Here is a 19118-nt window from a genome sequence, read left to right on the forward strand (position 1 = left end):
TTGGTTGCCTAGGGACAAGGCTTATTAAATAATTCCACTAACAATCACAATGGTCTTTGCATCTACACAACCTATCGGGGGTGAGGGAGGGAAAAAAGAAGAAACATTGGGTGATTTCTGTCTAGGCCATACTCCTAAGTGATCGAGCACACAATATTTATAGCGAGAAGAGCTGGAAGAAAGGCTATGCTGGCCTTAATTAGCCGCAAGTCCTCTTGAAATAGTACGTGACAGTAACGCATCGCAGCACAAGACACGTCACTTGTCTTGCTCAAGTCTGTGCAGTCGGCTCTTCGTCCCCGAGCCAGAGCCCAAGTCCTCGCAGGGGCCTCCAGGGCCTGGCGCCCTCGGCTCCTGGGAGCCCTCTGACCCGCACCGCCTCCAGGCACGCCAACCGCCCCCCTGGGGCTGGTCCTCGCCTGCGCTCTCACCACCCTGACTGCTTCCCTAGGTGACCGCCGGTACCTGCTGCAGCATTCCCTTCAAGTTTTGTTCAAACGGCCTCTTCGTGATGAACTCTTCCCTGAGCGCCTCAGTAACCTGTACCCCATTCTGAGCTCCCTACCCCGCCTTCCCGTTTTAATTTTCTCCCGTACACGTGCTCACGGACTTCATTATGGTCCGCAGCCCCCCCACCCCTGGAGTGAATTTCTCGAGGGAGGGGAGTTTATCTGCCTCTTCAGGGCCTGGAACAGGGTTAGGCATGGGCTCAGAAATCTGATAATTATTTGTTTAATTTGTAAGTGGTATTTGTGATAAAGTGACCAGTGGCTGAAAGAAAAAAAAAAAACATAACTTAAAAGCAAGCTTGAACAATGCCAAATTACTTTGAAAATTTGCCCACTGCCAGCATAAGGAAATGGGTTTGCACCATGATTTAAAAACAAACAAACAAACGAAAAACCAAACCAAACAACAACAAAACCTTTTGAGATAAAGGGGAGAGGTGAGGCCAACTGACGAACCACCTGAGGAACTAACAAGAGAGACAGTAAGTGACGCTGTTGGGACGTGAACCCCACAAATAGTGGCAGAAACAAGCAAGCTCTGGAGTAGACGTCGCTTTAAAGAAAACAGACATGCGAGGAGGGAAAAAGACGGGGATTAGAGTGAAGAGAGGAGGAACAGCTAGAAACAGAAAACTGACCCTCAGAGGCAGAGAATGGCGACGCCAGCACAATGAGGAGCAGAAATAACAAAGAAGAGAAGATGCAGCTGAAGCAACAAGCGGTGGTCAAGGTCACGTCAAGGTCCCCAAAGACTTCCACTGGGAAGGGGCTTCCTAGGTTTTATGACCAAGTGTAAGGAAGCAACCTTCTGACAGTTAAGGTTTCCAGCAATGAAACCACCTATCTTTATTGAGCCATTCCAAAGGCGAGGGAGGGAGCTAATTACGATACATGTAAAGTGGATGTGCTTCGGCCTTCCTTGGTGGCCGATGCAGGGGACACGGGTTCGTGCCCCGGTCCGGGAGGATCCTACATGCCGCGGAGCAGCTGGGCCCGTGAGCCATGGCCGCTGAGCCTGCGCGTCCAGAGCCTGTGCTCCGCAACGGGAGAGGCCACAGCAGTGAGAGGCCCGCGTACCGCAAAAAAAAAAAAAAGTGGATGTGCTTCAACTGATCTTCAAGAGTTCGTCCATTACAGTGGAAATAAAATCACACACAAAGAGCAATGGCAGTCAAAAGAAAAGGAGGCCGACCGTGGTCCAGGAGCACAGGAAACTCTTTAGGGTAACCAGCTGTCCCGGCAACAGAGAACACTGATCGGTGAGCAGCCTGGTGGCCTGAGACCACAGGGCCCTGGGTGAGAAGTACGGGGCCCGCCGCACAGAGTCATCCTTCAGTTCCCTGCAATTCAAAGAAGTGGGTGCTGGCGTAGAAGAGCGTATCAACTGGCTTCATGATCACTAACCACAAGCTAGTCACGAGAAGTCTGTGGGGTGAAAAGACAAGGCCTTGCACAGTAAGCTAACTTGCTCATGCCTGCCCGGATCTGTTGGGGATTACATACAAGGGTGGGGTCTTCACGAAGGTGGTGCTGAGTCCCACCTCCCAGAATCATTAATGATGCAGTGATAGGGAATGAAACGATGCATCAGAAGAAAAGCAAGGCAGGAGAAAGACGGCGAGGCCACAAAAATAGAAGGAAAAAAGAACCCCTAGGAATTACTAAAACGTCCAGCAACAGGGTACTAATACAATACTCATCCAACCATACAACGGAATACTGTGCCACAGTGGAAAAGAAGAATGAGTTAGACTGATGTGGAATACTCTCCAAGATGTGAGGTTTATCGTATGCTATCACTTGGATTTAAAAAAAAAAGCAGTGAGAAACACACACAGATCTATTCCTGTATACACACAGAATTTCTCTCAAAGGAAACTAAAGAAACTGGCCTTAGTGTGGCCTTCGGGGTGGAGCCACCGGGGGAAGTACAGGTCGGGGTGGGATGAATGTGTATCTCCCACTGAATACTCTCTGGGCCTGGCACACAGGAGGTACTTACAAATATTTTTTGAATGAATAAAAGGAAAACGAAAGTTTCCCTTTTGGATCCGTTTTGCAAAAGGTTATCCGTGGGGATATCTGTGATGGGTAAGTGTGCGTCCGTACGTAAATGACTGTGTCCAGATGACACCTTGAGAGCATCTCGGGTTTTTACTTTCCTTGCCTACTTAATGATAAGAATTGCTAATGATAAGGGAAGTAATCGAATCGTCTGACAGGCAGTTCATCACTACCCCCCAAGGTTCAGCCCTGAGAAGCATCAGAGCTCATCCCCGAAGGACAACCGCAGTCCTGAGAACTGTTCCTCCCAACACTGGCTCTTTAAAATAAAACAGGGCCGTCTGCAATAAAGGTCAGTTATGCTACAATAACTACAGGGGTTTTCTTTTCTTTTTCTTTTTAAAGAGGTTTGATCAATAGGAGTGTTTAGAGAAACTGCAAATGCCATTAAGTTTTTTAAAACACTGAGATGTCTGATTGTGGGAAGTCTTTCTCGGCCATGTAGTTGCAACAGTGGTTTATTCCACGACACATTTACAAGGCCTCTCCCAGATGGTGTGATCTAAACCCCGTCACCTGTCACCTACTAACTTACAGATTTCACAGAACTGTGCACTAAATGGTAAGTCGAAATTTCTACTGACATTCATCGTTTCTGGAAATCCTGCGGAATTACCCATAACACAGTTAGAGACCCACAGGACTCTGAGGCACTAAACATGGACTTTTCTAAACTGAAAACATAAAAGCCTCACTCAGTAAAATTAATTTTTGCACAGCTCTACAATGCAAATACTTAGTATTAGGATTTTAAATGTGGACTGTTTTTAATATGTTAAGCATATTGAACAATTATTTCGAAGAGTGACATTTACAGTTGGTGAGAATTTGATCTAACTGTGGATTAAAGGAAAACGAGGAGGCAATGAGTCCTTATTATGGTCTAGAATCTATGCTGGTCTTTTAATTGAATCCTTATGCAAACTCTGCAAATAAACATTATTGTCCCCTTTTACAGATGAGGCAAAAAGAGGCTTGAGGAAGTTAATTACATGCCAAAATCCACACAACCCAGGTCCGTCCCATTCCAATGCAAAGCAGTGACCTTCCTTCCTCTCCTTCATCCTCCCCTCAAAAGGGGGAAAATTCTTTACAAAATTGCCCTAATTAGCTCCAAAATATAATTTTTATCTCTGGATTTTAAGGAGAAGAAAAAAATTTGAAATAGCAATGGCTTGTCATATCTCCAAACTTCAATTACCATCAAATGATTCTTTCCAACAGCCCACTTATTAGAGAACTGATGAAAAGGTAATAGTCACCTGAAGGTAAAAGCAGATATTCAAAGTTCCCACTTCCTATCCACAGGGTTCTGACAAACCCAGAAAGGCGGCCAGGTATCTGTCCGGAGAAAGCACCGTGTGCGTCCCCCTCCATCTCCTCCAGAGCCCGGGGCTGGTGCGTGTCAGCTGCCCTGCCAGGCGGCGGATGGAAGCCGAGGGCCCAGTGGCACCGCGCGCCCGCATCTGAGCCAGCCCCATCTGACTGTGCCACAGCGTGGCCCCGCACACAGTGTTAAGAGACAGGAACACGGGGCGGGCGACTGTCCAAGAGCTGCAAGGAGCTCACTTCCTGATTCCCACCGGCATGAACCAAGGCCCGCAGTGTCGCTTCTGAACAGAGTTCTTCCCACCCGACCCTTGGCTGGTTCGGGCACGGCTGCCCCTCATTCCACCTGCGGGGACCCGAGGGCCCGCGGCTAAGCCGGAGCGGAGAGCAGGTGGAGAGAGGGGGCCCCCCGCTCTTGACGCAGCCCCTGGCTCCAGGCTCAGAGCGAAAGTGTTGCCAAGTCTTGGCCACAAAAGAGCCAAAACTTTTAGGACTTGTTTAGGTTTTAATGTTATTGAACTGAAAAACCCTATCTTCAATTTTATTGGTTGGCATCCCTGTCCTCCCTCCCACTTGGCTTTCCAAGAATAAGTTCCAGTTGGGGTTCAAACTGTTTCCCAGGATGGTCTCTGGTTAGAACAAGCATGGTAAAACCCCGGAGAAATCTGAGATGAAAGAAACGTCTCAGAACACAAGGGAGCTCAACTTAATTCTGTTGAAAAACCTACAAACACGGGGAGCCATGGCCCACCCGTTCCCCCGCATGTCCCGGCTCTGCGGCGCCATCTACAGGGCTGTACTGAGTGCTGGCGGGAGAGATGGTACCGTAAAGCGCGCTGGCAACACAGGCACACGGGTGCTTTGTTTCCAAGGACTCGGGATGCCAAGCATCACTCCAGTCCACACATCTACAGCACTCAGCCCGCCTAGAGTCATTCTACTAGGAGCCCAAGTTCAGGAAATCCGACACTGTACAAAGGAAGCGAGCATGTTCCCAATTTACGTGTCAGGTGCTGTGCAAAATACTTCGCGCGCGTTATGTCCTTTAATCCCCACAACGCGCTGGGTCAGGAGTTACTGTTATGTGCATTTTACAGATGAAGATTTTGCAGCCAGCGGGTAACAGGCTGGAACTCAAGCCTTGGCCCGCGTGACTCCAAAGGCTCTTCCCAGGTCTACCTGCTGCCTGGAAGCTATTATGCACGGTGACAGTCACCATCACAGTCTCTAGTGGTAAGATCACGGGTTTGGGGGTTCAGACAGATGTGGGTTCAACTCCTGTCTCTGTCTCGTGGTTTGGGAGAGTCACTCAGCCTGAATGTTCCCATTTATGAAATGGGCATAATAGTATCTGGTCGCTGCCAGGATTAAATGAAGAAAGTACGCATTAAACGTGCCAGGGTAGTGCTTACCACATGTTAGATTCTCAGCAGTTTCCTACCTTCTCTTGCCAAGAAGTACGAAGCTCCTGACATTTATTTTTGGTGGGAGGAAAAAACGCACAAATCTTGACCGTGAATCCTACGGCAGCAGCACTGAACCCTTAAACGGGTATTTCTTTTTTAAGAGGTAAGTCAAGGAAAGCAGGAGGAAATAACTATTACTTGTGAACGATGCTCCCCATAAACCTGTAAAGCACTTCTCTCTGACAGCTCACTTATTACAGCTGATCCAGCCTATCAGGCTCTCTTTTCCCTGCCCCGCCCCCCAATTTTTGCATCCAGTTGACAAAGTGCTAAGCAGATGAACAATTCTAGTGAATCGGAGTGAACATACGTGCATTGTAAAGGGCTGTTTTCTGGGGACACCCTCTCCTCTTTTGTTTATACTGAGCATTGATGCTAATTGCTGTTGTTCTCCAGCTTAGCAGGGGACAAAACTCCCCTGGTGGCCCTTCAGGGGATGGGGGTAAGCCCAGGTCTCAGGGGTCCTGGGAGGGACGGGGTCTAGAGTGGGACTAGCGACTCTGGCCACATCTCAGGAGGACGGTGAGAGCAATGGCCACGGGGTTTCTCAATTCGGAAGAGAAAATATGGGGACTCTCAGAGGGTGGGTCAGGGCAACCAGAGCTTTGACAGCACTTGTAGATTTCAGTATGCTGCGGTGGTGGTGGGGGATCATTAAGAAGTAAGTTTAAGATAGCTTGTTTATAGAAAGAAAAGTCTAGCATCCAAAGAGGGTCTGTAGCCCATAAAATTGAACAAATTAGATATGTGAATATGTCACGAAGCATGGGGAAACAAGCACTCTTTATGAACAAATTTAAAAGCCAGTTACCTAACACATTAACGGCAATAAAAGAAAAAAAATTACACAATGTGGTTTTTGTTCAATTCTAGTAGCCAATTATTCTTTTTGGGTCATATAATTAATGTCCCAAATGAAAATTTAAAAAGTACTACATTTAAAATACTTTTTAATAATGCTCAATTTCAGTGAATTTCTCCTTCATTTTAATTAAGCCCCCTGTATCAGTCCTCATTTCTGGGAGGAACTATTTTTAATTTCAAGTGCTTCTGATGAAAAACAGTTGAAAACTATGATATATTCTTATTTTTAATGCATCGAGAAAGATGAAGTTATTTATCGTTTTGGCAAAAAAAAAAAAAAAAAACCCAAAAAACCCTGTAATGTGAGCAAGATTTTAGTCACTATTACACAGCAGTCAACTTGGTATCTTTACCCAAATCTAAGAATGACTGAGTAGCGCCAGAATTTGACTAAGAGCTAACGATCTATGAGGAACGCAAAGCAAGCCAGAGGGATGCTTTGTTAAGCCCATCCTCCCGTTATTCTTTTTGCTGTTAATACTGCTAGGATTGTGAACGTTCAGGTGAGTCACACAGCTGAAACCCAGAAGGCCTTGCTAACTGGACCGCATCAAGGTGAAAGCAGCGAATCACTTCGTTCGACACTCTAACTCCCATAGAACAGATACCTGTGCGCGCTGTCTTTCCAGGAGATGCAGACTTCTTCTGAGTCAGCTGTTTCTCAACAGGACTGGCAAGCAGGGAAACACCTCCTGCAAAAGGGCTTTAGTGAGCTACATAAACGTCTCAGGGCAAGAAATCTTCCACCACTGAGTTAAAAATGGACCCCTTCTGTTTACACCTTATATTTCAATATCAGTTGGAACAGTTACATATCTGGGATGACAGTTGGTGAAGAAAACCTTTTCCTTAGTGGGATGAATGGAAAGACAAGGTTTCAACATCAGAACACGCAGTCAGCTGGAACGACTAAACTAGGACAGTGCAGAAAGTTCTTGCTTTTGGTCAAAATACCATGATTATGAAACTAGAGTGGTAAAGATCACAATGTTTCAACAGCAGGATAGTTAAAAGCAAGGGACTGGAATCACAAAGATATTCTTATTTTTATACCATAATTTCAAAAGTAGATTTGCTGTATATTTATAGAACAGACATCTTTAAAGAATGTGCAAACTGCATTTTAAAAAATGAAATAATGGTTGCACTGCTTTATGGTAGAGTTGTACAGATATTTTATCTTCACAACTCACACTGATTTAGGACATTTTTGTTTTTTTCTGGATCTTTCTATACCTCAGCTTTTATGTCAAACAGTTCATGATTTGTAAGTACAAATGTACAGCACCACGTATTTCTTTGTTATGTGGATAATTATTCCCTAAAACTCCTGCTTGCTAAATCTTTACTGTTCCTCATTTCTTCAATCAAGGTACATCTTACCTTAACACAGAGAGACCACCTACGATACTGACACTCGGAAGAAAATAAAGAGAAAGAAAAGGAAGGACCAGGCACTGCTGGCCCCAAGGTCCCGGGCTTGTGGGAGTTATTCCCGTGGTGCTGACCAGTCTGGACCTCCGCGAGCTAACCCCCATATACTGTACAGATTCTGAGGTACAAAACCACGAAGGCCTCGGAGTGTGAAAGCTGTGGGACCAATCTGGACTCCTTTCCTTTTGAATTCTGCCCAGCTTCTCCTCCATCAATATCTTTATTGTTCTTTGGATGACAACTACAGACCTGGCTGAAGGAAACATTCACTCTCGTCCACAGGTTAGGAACATGTAAGAGTTAACTCCCCATTTTCTCCAAGGGGATGGAGTGATGACACAGTCCACCTGCGTTCTCTTTTCCCCGAGGCTCTGCACGTACATAGGTATGTGTACTTAGGTAAATACTCCTGGTCCTGGAGTTGGCTTCCTGCCTGATCATCCCTGGATACTCCCGGCATGCCGTGCGTCTTTCCACAGTGCTTACCCCGCCTGGTTCCCCTACTTCCCCCATGCTTTCCACTCCCACTGCCTGCTGCCTGGTGCTGGAGAAATCCAACCACTGTGAACACTGGACAACATCATAAATGTCAGTTTTCCAGTCTGAGACTGCAGACTGATTCCACAGTCAGTTTCTTGTCCTAGCAGACTCCCTTCAGTCCCTCACTGGGACCAGCCCAGGTTTCTCCCACTGCTTGTCTGAGGCCCCACCCCTCTGCCCCACCCTACCCTTTTCCCATGGCTCTCTCTCTTATCAGTGATTTTTGGCATTGACCTTGCAATGAACTGAGTATTTGTGCCTTCCCTCCCCACCCCCAAATTCACATATTGAAATGCTAACCTCCAGTGTAATGGTATTAGGAGTTAATCAGGTCACGAGGGTGGAGCCCTCATGAGTGGGATTGGTGCCCTTATAAGAGGGACCCCAGAGACGTCTCTCTGCTACAGGAGCGTACACTGAGAAGATGGCAGCCTGCCACCCAGAAGAGGGCTCTCACCAGAACCTGACCACACTGGCCCCTGATCTTGGACTTTCAGCCTCTAAACCTGAGAAATAAATTTCTGTTGTTTGGAAGCCACTCGGTCCATGGTACTTTGTTTTAGCAGCTTCAAGTGACTGACACTTCGTGCGGAAGAGAGAGGTCACTGCCCCTGCTTCCTACTTCTGAACTCTCCTCTTTAATTATACAACACAAATATGGTTACTTTTTCCTGGGGTGGGGGTCAGGAGGGCGAGGCCCTATTGCTCTAAATATACACCATATGCCCCGAGTCCTAAAACACGAAAAGGTAAGAAGATGTGTATCTCAGAATCAGGAAATGGGGTGTTCCCAACACCGTGCTGCACCCCCACTTGTCTCCAGGCCCCTCCGCTGCCTCTGGGCTCCTACACCATCAGCGAGCCCCGGGCGTTCAGGAGGCCTTCCCGACCATCCCACCTGAAGGCCGTGCTCCACCCCAGGCGCTCAACTGTTTTAATTGTCCTTCACAGCACTTATGTTTATAATGAGATTATATCACCTGTCTCCTCCCACTAGAATGTAAGCTCCAAGGAAGCAGGGGCTGGCTTTGTTCACTGCCAGGACCTCGGTCCCTAGTCCCTGTCTGGTACGTGGCCATCAGGCAATACGTTATTCACTAAATGAGTGACCTGATAGCTCTCAGCTGTATTGTCTTGCTTTCTCCTGTGCTTTTGCTGGACAAGAAACTATACAAACAAACCCAACAACCATAAATAATCCTTGGGCTTTCTCTCCTCTTCAAGCTACTGCCCTACCTCCTTTCTTTTCTTTGTGAGAAAATTTACCATAGGTAGAGTATATGCTCCCCATTTCTACTTAATAACTCTATCTTTCCTCATCCTAAACCCTTAAACCCCCTTGTGAAGGACTAAAATGTCCCTCCGTCAAGAGTCAGATTCGGTGCTTAAGCTATGATCTCACTTCATCCTCCACCCGCTCTTGATAGTAACATCTCTGGGCCACGGATGCAGGAACTGAAACTTCCTGGCGAGGTCACAAGCTGGTAGGTGAGAGATGGGTGTGAACCCACTCTGGCCCCAAAGCTGCTCTCCTTCCGTTCCAACACACTGAACTTAAGGAAGGGGTTTGGCGATGACTCTGTTTATATTGTCGGTCTCCTCCAGTGGCTGTGAGTGCCACGCCATCCATCTCGACGCTGGGAAAATGAAGATCCTTTTGACTAACCTTTTCCGATCAGAGTGTAACCCTCAGGAGAGAGCGCACGCTTCCTTTTCCTAACAGGAGTCTACAGCATGGCTACTGGAGACTTACAGGAAATTTAAGATTTTAAGGAAATTAACACAGAGGGAGTCCCTTCACAGTGCCCTAGTGCTTAAAAGCCAGGCTTCTTCCGTGGTGGCCTTCCTCTTCTTTTTTTTAAAATTTTTTTATTGAAATACAGTTTATTTACAATGTTGTGTTAGTTTCAGGTGTACAGCAAAGTGATTCAGTTATATGTATACATGTATATCTATTCTCTTTTAGATTCTTTTCTGTTATAGGTTGTTATAGGTTATTGAGTAGAGTTCCCTGTGCTGTACAGTAGGTACTTGTTGGTTTTATATATAGTCGTGTGTATATTTTAATCCCAAACTCCATGGTGTCCTTTTACAGAGCTTTTGATGAACAAACCCTCTAGGCCTATGTCAAAATGTAACTTTTTTAAAGCATCAATTACACAATCAATTTAATAACACTTTTAGGTACCGACTTAAAGAGGTTTTTTATGATGAGCAAAAATGAAAGGAAAAAAATCATTACTAAGGTCTTTTACAATTTCAGTTATAATATAAATTTCCCAGATTTTTTTCAGATCCTATTGCACTTGCTTCTAAAACTGAGGTCAATGAAGAACATGAGGACTGAATGAAGAAGTCCGAAAATGCTGAAAGAATTCTGAATTCCTCATGTGGGAAGTCCTGCCCCTTAGTCACCTAGACGGAGCATCTGAGAATCTCCCTTTCCGGGTGGTGAGGGGAGCTCCCCGCGGTGACGAGACGAGCCGCACCGCGCGCGAGAGCGAGCAGGGGCCTGGCTTCGGTTCTTTCACCTACTGCTGGAGTGAGCCTGCGCGAGACCATCGTTCCTGGCCTTAAGCTTCTCTTTTTACCAAGGGAGGATCAGACTAGCGCGCGGTTTCTCCAAGTATGGCCTGCCAACCTGGGGAGGGTCCTCACACTCTCTTTTCATACTCGTAATAAGATGTCACTTGCCTTTTCTACCCTGTCGGCCTCTGCACATGTTGCATTGATGGAGCAAAGGACGTAACTGGATAAAAGTGAACTCAGGCAGTGACAGCAGACTGTCCAAGCAGCCACATCCTTTGCCACCATACTCCCTCAGCAGAATAAAAACGCAGGATAAAATTTCAGTTTTCTTAAACCTTGATCCTTACGGGCCTTTTAAAAATTCTGTACGATGACACGGTTCATCCCCCCCGGAGCACTTCCGCTGCTCATTGAGGCATGACGGTGGCCACGAGGAACAGTGCTCATGTGATGGTCTGAAGCTGGACTAGCTGCTCTTCACGGAATAACCATCTTGACTTGAAAGAACATCTGACAGACATATGTTGAGAGAACATATTCAGACCGGGGTACCTCGCAGACATTTTCTCAGACGTGAATGAACGAGCCTTGTCATTACAAGAAAAAACATCTGGCAGTACCCATGGCCAATGATAAAAATCATGCTTTCGAGCAGCATTAGAATGTTGGAAAACTTGAATCCATCACCAGGATATTGAAGCTTCCCTAGACTTAGTGATTTTTCAGGTAAGACTGCTGGTTATTTTAACAAATATGATTTTTAAAATATTGTATAAAATGACATATATAGAAGATCTGCGTAACTCAGTGAACTGTTTTCTAATACACATTGCACGATGGACCTAAACGTAACAGAATACAAGAAGTACACTGACACAGTTTCAAATTTCACATTACAACTAAACTTTAAGCTGCTACCTGACTCGTTTAAACTCAGGTATAGTTATCTGACACATTTTGGTGTAGTAGCAAAGAAAATTATCCACAATTATCTGAAAAGGCTATTAAAATACTCCCTCCCTTTCCAGTTACTGTAAAGCTGGATTTTCTTCAAATACTTCAACATAAACAACATAGCACAACATACTGAATGCAGGACCAGATAGGAGACTCCTACCATTTTCAGTGAAGCCAGACTTTAAAGATTTGCAAAAAACATAAATCAATGCTAGTCTTCTCACTAATTTTTTTGCTTTGGAAAATATAGCCAATTACACAAAATATGTTATTTATGTTAAGCTGTAGTGAGATTACTGTTATTTTAAAATGAATTCACAAATACATATTTTTTCAGTTTATAATCTCAAATATGGTAAATCCCATTTGACACTACTGACATAAAAAAATCTTCTTTGAGTCCTCAATAGTTTTTAAGAGCGTAAAGGGGCCTGAAACGAAAATGTTTGAGAACTGCCGACTACATGAAATCTAGTTCAAGCTCTTTCAAGATTCTGATTTTTTGTGTGTGTATGTGAATGAGAATAGAAAATAAAATCTGGAAATGTCTTGCTTTTGGTTGATAAGTTTTTGTTTCCTTCACGCTTTTCCCTTGTGAGAATATAATACAGCAGCTCCATGAGACAGAGTTGTGAAAATGAAGTGTTTAAAGGTAATTTATCCTAATAAAAATATAAATTATAATTAAATATCACTAGTTGGAAATGTTAGAATACAGCTTAAATAAAAAAATTTTTTGACAAAAATAGTATAAATGTTAATGCTTTGAAATTTATTTTACTCAATTTATACTCATGGAACATCTTATAACATATTTAAACTAATGACATTTGCATTTTTTTCTCCAATTTTAAGAAATATCATCACAAGATTCTCTTAGTAGTATTAGAATTTTTGAAAAAAACAGAGCACTGTTTTCCTTTCAGAACTTTTAGCAAAATGCATGCAAAATCATTTAAAGTTACTTTATCAAAACCAAAATAATAACTTGCTGTTTCTAATGTAAGTTGGACATTGGAATTTCTGTAAATGTTTTTAGGGTTTTGGTGCCAATTAATTTAAAGACAAGATGTTCATTCAAAGCATGACTAGACTTACAAATTTCCATTCCTATTAGTAGTAGACTTTTACAAACATAAAATGCCTAGCCTATACTTCTGGCTTGCATAACATCTAAATACCGCTGTCGAAATCCTTTCCTTTATCCCCACGCAGCTTATCACACCAACTATCTGCATAAATAAAGATGTAAGCACCTCCTGCTATATGGCAAATGGTCTTGGGGGCAGATGCTCCCATCCTTGTGTTCATGTTGCTGGGGCCACATACATTATCTGAACAGATGTATACAATCTGAAAACGTTGGGTCCCACGGTGAGATGTCTCCAACTGCTTCCTATCAAAGTACATAAATGCTGTTTGCACCTGCATTTATGTTAATGATAGAAAGGCAGCAGGGGTTCCGACAAAGTGAGATGTGATGCTATGAAATACATTTACATGGTTAATTGGAGTTTCTGACAGACTCTGCTGCCGAGTGGCTACAGTGACACTGATACAGGCCAGAGGAGATGATCCGGTGAGCAGCCTGCTTTTTAAGCAGTGGAAATCAGGCTATTTCAAACAACAGAGATACTCATAAACCGAATTTACTAAAAAGGATATTCCAGACTCTAGCATTTTATCTCAAATAGGAGAATAACTCCCAATATGAGGTCTACCTGATAAGGTTTAGGCCACCCAAGTCATTTCCATTTTGTTCTACAAGGAAATTTCTGTAGGTATGTGTGTGTTTTCCATTTGTACTTCTGTCAACAGCATAACATACTAATACAGCAGGTTATTACATTGGAAAGTTCCAATTTCCAACGTTAAGGAGTTAACCAAAACCAGCTTGAAAATGTCAATTTGTACTCGGTCTGCAACATAAAATGGTACCAAAAGCCCAAGAACAGCACTTACACCGCTAGTTAAGATCAAAATGTTTCCATATGAATGTCACATATTTAGAAACATAATATTTTGGTAAAACATAGGGAATGCCCCTCCGCGCCTTTAATGAGGTCACAACGCCACCTTAACCACTAAGCGCAAAGCAACAAGTCACAGTGCTTCTCCTTGCTACTGTGTATTAAATGTGAGCCCTGAGGAGCCAGAGTTCACAGCAAGAGTTGTCTGTGTAGCTTTACTGAGCTAAGAACTTGTGGTCACTTTCAAATAATATACTTATTACCTGATTAACGTGACACCGATCATATCAACTTTACACAAAGTTATACCTACGTTCCGAAAGAACTCTTATTCTGTAACTGACTCTGAGATTTCTATTGCGCTCTACGAATGTACAAAGTGCATTCATACATGGTTGAGCCGCACTTGCAGATTCTGTATTTGTGCATTCACCTGCTTGCTAAAGTTTACTTGCAACCCCCAAATCCACACTGGTGGCACTGTCGTGGTCATGTGTAGACATGCACAGGCAAAAAGTGTGTGTCATGTTCCTAGCAGTAGTTGGTGCTCTGCCTTGTTTCAGCTCCCATACTGTAAACAAGCGTCCTTTCTGCAGTCTATTTAGCGCCACATTTAAAAAACTTTTTTCCTTTTTGTTAGTGATTTCACTGTTTAAAACAGCCCTCGAGCGTAGTGCTGATATGCTGTGCAGTGTTCCTAAGCATTAGAAGAGTCTGATGTGCCTCATGGAAAAAAATACGTGTGTTCGACAAGCTCTGTTCAGGCATGAGTTATAATGCTGCGTCTGTGAGGCCAATTAATGTCGAGGAATCAACAAGATACATTCAGTGAGGTGTCTTTAAACAGAAACACACATAAAGCCAGGGTTTGTGTTGATAGCTGATGAAGATGACCAAAGGCTCACAGGAAACCTAACCCTGCATTTCCCGTAGGAGCCATGGTGCAGTATTAGCTAATTCAGTGTTTGTGGTGACTTTACAGAATGTGACGGCTGCAAGTGACGAGAATCAACAGTACCTTATCTCATTGGACTGTGTCAGGGCAAAATTAACATCCCCATTCGAAAGATGAAAGGACTGAGGCTCACAGATTTAGCCAAGATCACAGAGCCTAGAAAGAAGGGCAGAAGAATAACCAGAGCTCAGCTGTCCAGCTCTTAGCTTGGTGTTCTTACCCCAGACTGAGAGGGCTGCGGAGGACAAAAGACAGGAAAGGAGCTTGGGAAGCATCTCCAATACCATGTTCGAAGGGTGAAACTTTAGTTAGATAACAAGACAATAAGCTATTCTTAGGCTGAGTCCTCATAAAAGGTCAACTCCTGCTTGGATAGACAGCCCAGTTTTATTCATTGACACTGAGCTATAAGAGAGTAGAGCTTAGTTTGGTTTTCCTTTTTCCCCCTTTGCTCCTTGCTCATTGCCCCTCCAAAGGCAATAAATATTTGTTAAGTGAACACATAGACTTGACAACTTCAGCTTGGTGTTTCATAAAAAAACAAAGATTAAAATCTTTTCATAGCACCTGAGTAATATGTTTTTTTTTAAAGTGTTTGAGAGTTTAAAGCACTTTTAACAAAATTTAATATGTATTTGAGAAACCACTACATGCCAGGATGCTTTAAAGCCCGCCAAAAACAGAAAATTCATTAAAAAGTTTACATAAAGAACCCAACTGATACTAAGAGTCTAAAATAAGTAGGATCATTTTCCTAAACTTAAAAAAAAAGAACATTATTAACTACCTACCCCAAGTGTTCCTTGAGTTCAAAAATTCTATATTCACTAATACCGAAAATGTTTATTTCTGTAAGATGTAAGTACAGCTTTTTATATCTCTAAGACATAAGAATATATTTTTAGGCTGTGCCATGATTATTTTTAAAGTATTTCACTGAATCAGAAAATCTAGGTTTTTTTCTTCTTTTTTATCACAGCTCCAAATCTGAATTCACATGAAAGACAGTAATGGCTATTGGCTTCACAGTTAAATAATGCACAGGTTTTGAAGACTAGTAGGCATGGTACAGAGCGCGTTTAGCTAACTGCAGTGTTCCTGAAGGGGGTCATTAAGACCCACTACTTCTTACTCGAAAGAAGTAAGATGCCTCAAAGCATCTGCCATTTCCTCAGCGTCATCTATTCTTGCTCTCACTGGACAGAAACATCTCTCACAATTTGATAACTACGTTTAAACTATACACATGTTATGACAGAGCCGAGAAAAGTGTGAGAAGACCTCTAAGACCTTTCTACTCACAGCACACTTGCCTAGGAAATGGCAAAACTGAATTGCGAAGCTGGCGAGTATCTAAGAGGTTTGAATGGCTCCAGCAAAACAGACCCTCCCGGGACCTAAGACTCTTTTCTGGCCAATGAACAGTGGGACTTGTGTTAATTAACTGTGTGGGAACTTGACACTCATCCTGCCCTCTCCAAGGTGCTCACTTCAATCCTTAACTGGCACAACTACAGTCAACTTCTTCCTGGCACATAACGAACGTAAACTGTCCCTCTAACAGAACCATTTGGCAAGGCTGCTCACTTGTGTGTTTCCTCATCTGGCAAGTAAATCAATGCCTTTGCATTTTCAGTCACTCTGGTGGTTTTCTTTCCTTCAACAAATTTAAAGTGGAAGTTACGGCTGTAGTTGTCCTTATCATGTTGTTTTCATGCCTTTTTTTTTTTTTTTTTCCAAAACATGGTTTATCACTTGCTACAATTTGCTGTTTTCCAACACAGAATACATGTCCTTACATTTTTATTAGCTTATCATTTGAAAATACCAAACAAAAAAAGAAAGTTATGGGAAAACCATAAATCCTATCTCTAAACCCTGAATGCGTGAGAAGATAGAAAATTGTAACAAAATAAGTCTGATGAACTTCTGGAGATTCTATAAGTAACACTTTTACACAGAAAGGGATAATAAGGACACTATTATAATGGCAAGCTTTTAATATACTACACATTATCTGAGTGATGTTACAATGTTAATTTCTTTATCCAAAATTAGGAAACATTTAAATAGAAGGCACTGGAATTTCTAATTAGTTTCCTCTAGTTCTTTCCTAGCTTTAATCCACATCCTGCGACCCCTAAACCCCACCTGACTGACTTCTACACTTGTGCTCACATCCTGAGCAAACGCTCCCTCCTGTCGTGTTTCCTGACCAGCCTCAAGCTTCTGGCTCAACCAACCGTTCTCCAAGTACGTCACACTCAGGTCTAGTACAGCATTTGTCATGCTTTATTCTGGTTAATTACACACATGTCTGCTGTTCTACTAGGATTTTGTGTCTTGTAAGAGCGCAGGCTTCTGTCTGATTTATCTTTGGATCCCTCACAGCATCGGGCATAGTTCCTGGTAAGTACTGTCTTGGTGATCATTAAATCTGCTTGCACTGTATGAAATTTTGTTAGAAGATAGTGTCATACATGATGCCATGGATTTTCTTAAGCTCCACAACTCTGCTGTGATGTCCTACCTGAATTTCATACGTTAACGTGTATAATGTGCGTGTGTGCACCTGTGTGCACGCGCATGTGCTTACAAGTCTGAAATTTGAATGTACTGTAATTTATAGACAGCCATCAATAGTTCATTACATAAATCGCTCAGCATTTAATTAATGAATGACATGTGATCAGCAAACTTCTCATGTCCCATAAGTGATTATATTTGATGAAAGAAATGAAAACAAAATCATAATTTAAAAATCTGGCATTTTTCTTTGTTAAAAAATATGAATAGTAATCCAGGACACACAGAAAGCAATTGATAAATGAGTAAATTAATGAATAACCGGGCAATTCTTAGGCCTCATAGCTTTCCTTACTGATATAATTTCCCACGATACAAATTCTAATTTCTGCTTACTTTGGATTGAAATAGCTTTAAGTATTCATATATTTAATTAAGCACAATGTTTCATCAGAGAAGAAAAAGGGGGATGATCTAAAACTAGACTAGAGATCTTCTTTATAAATGTACAGTATGACGCAGGGGACAAACAGTCTTGGACTTTGATGGCTCTAGGTTCAAATCTTAGCTCAGTCACTGAACTGGTTGGTGACCTTGGTTAAAAAAAAAAAACCTAATCTCCCTGAACCACAGAAATAAAGATTATATTGAACATCGTGAACATTAAATAAAACAATGGCTGTCAAGTTGTAGGTAGAGTGACTATTACACTGAGGCCCTCGATTAATTGAGATCTTTTAGTTATTATATCTCTTTGTCTGTCAAATTCTGGGTTTGGGGCTTACACACCTTTGGTCCCAGGAAAGACTGATGCAGAGTTTGTGAGAGCTGCTGAATCCTCGCTAGGCGTGAGGGCATCTTCTACTTTGGTCAAGTCAACGGAGGTAATAACTAAGCTTACACAGCAGCTCAGAGAGGTAGACACAAAACCAAAACAAAGTAAACCGTGAGGAGAGCAAAGTAGGCAAGAGGTGTGAGTGGAGACAAGCTTTGCTTCCCTGTGTCAGCCAGAAACCCAGCAGCTCGTTGCTTAGTTACTCACCCTGACTCGTAACCTGCTAGAGCTGGGAAAGAACGGCAAGGAATCCTGGCTTCGCTACAGGCTTAGGGGCAAAATAACTGGTCTGGCGGCCCACAGCTGGCTGGGGCTATATCCGGGCCAGGGCCCAGCTTTCCTGACTCCCTCTTCCAAGCAGCCACACCTCTCCTCGCCTGCTCAGGGAGGTCAGGCCAGCTCGGACACTGATCGGCTACAAGTGCAGAGATCTCCCAGGGGACACGCACCGAAACGCTCACGGGCATGCATACTTCTAACTTCTAGCGAGGGCCTGCTCTCCCTGCCCGTCTGCCCCCGTCCGCTCTCTTGCCCTAGTGTCTGGGGCTAGGACGTGTGCGATTCTCAAGGGCTCTTACTCTCCCTCTGGCCACGGGCCTGGATGAGAAGCCAGCCGGGGGTCTGCTCTGCGTTCACTTCCCATGAGCGCCCCTGGATCACGCGTGGCCTTTGAAGGCGGCGAGGCATCCCCAGCAGGAGGCAGCCGTGCCCATCTTCCCGCGTGGGCCTCCACAGGCGGGCAGGGCCCACGTGTTAATAACCACCCCTGACAGCAAGAGCCGCCGTCACCTCGTAAGGGCCCGCTCCGCGGGGAGTCGTGTGCGGAGTGATTTACAGCATTACCTCCTTCAACCCCCACATCACCTAGAGCGTAGGGCTTACTTTCTTCATTTTACGGATTTATAGATGAGAAAGTTAAGGTCAAGTGATGTACCCAAGGTTATGCACTGCAGGGGCAGAAATGACTTTCAGACACAGACGCCACACTCTTCACAGTTAGGCCACCACCTTTCATTTTGGCAGAGCAAACAAAGAGTGTTTTCTCCAGTTCAGGGGTCTTTAAAGCAAATGCCCTCCTTTCACGAACAGCTACACCTTCCACTAAGGAAGCCCAGTTTTGAATCATTTAAAGGCATTATT

General features: G+C 43.7%; 1 protein-coding gene across 50 annotated transcripts in view; it reads right to left on the reverse strand.

Moving 5' to 3' along the window:
* ZNF438 (zinc finger protein 438) overlaps positions 1-19118 on the reverse strand; it is a 284020-nt gene that overhangs the window by 118976 nt on the left and 145926 nt on the right. For 41 of the 50 annotated variants that reach the window (XR_004476149.2, XR_007475770.1, XR_004476143.2 and 38 more), the window contains one exon: positions 6841-6924. The exons of the other annotated variants lie outside the window; for them this stretch is intronic. Coding sequence is in view for 21 of the 41 variants with exons in the window: in XM_033403395.2 (XP_033259286.1) it covers positions 6841-6924 (84 nt within the window). In the remaining 20 variants the exon portion in view is untranslated. The remainder of the gene's footprint in view (positions 1-6840; positions 6925-19118) is intronic. 50 annotated transcript variants of the gene reach the window in all.

The sequence above is a fragment of the Orcinus orca genome, chromosome 2 (genome assembly GCF_937001465.1).
Source record: "Orcinus orca chromosome 2, mOrcOrc1.1, whole genome shotgun sequence".
NCBI classification, from domain to species: domain Eukaryota; kingdom Metazoa; phylum Chordata; class Mammalia; order Artiodactyla; family Delphinidae; genus Orcinus; species Orcinus orca.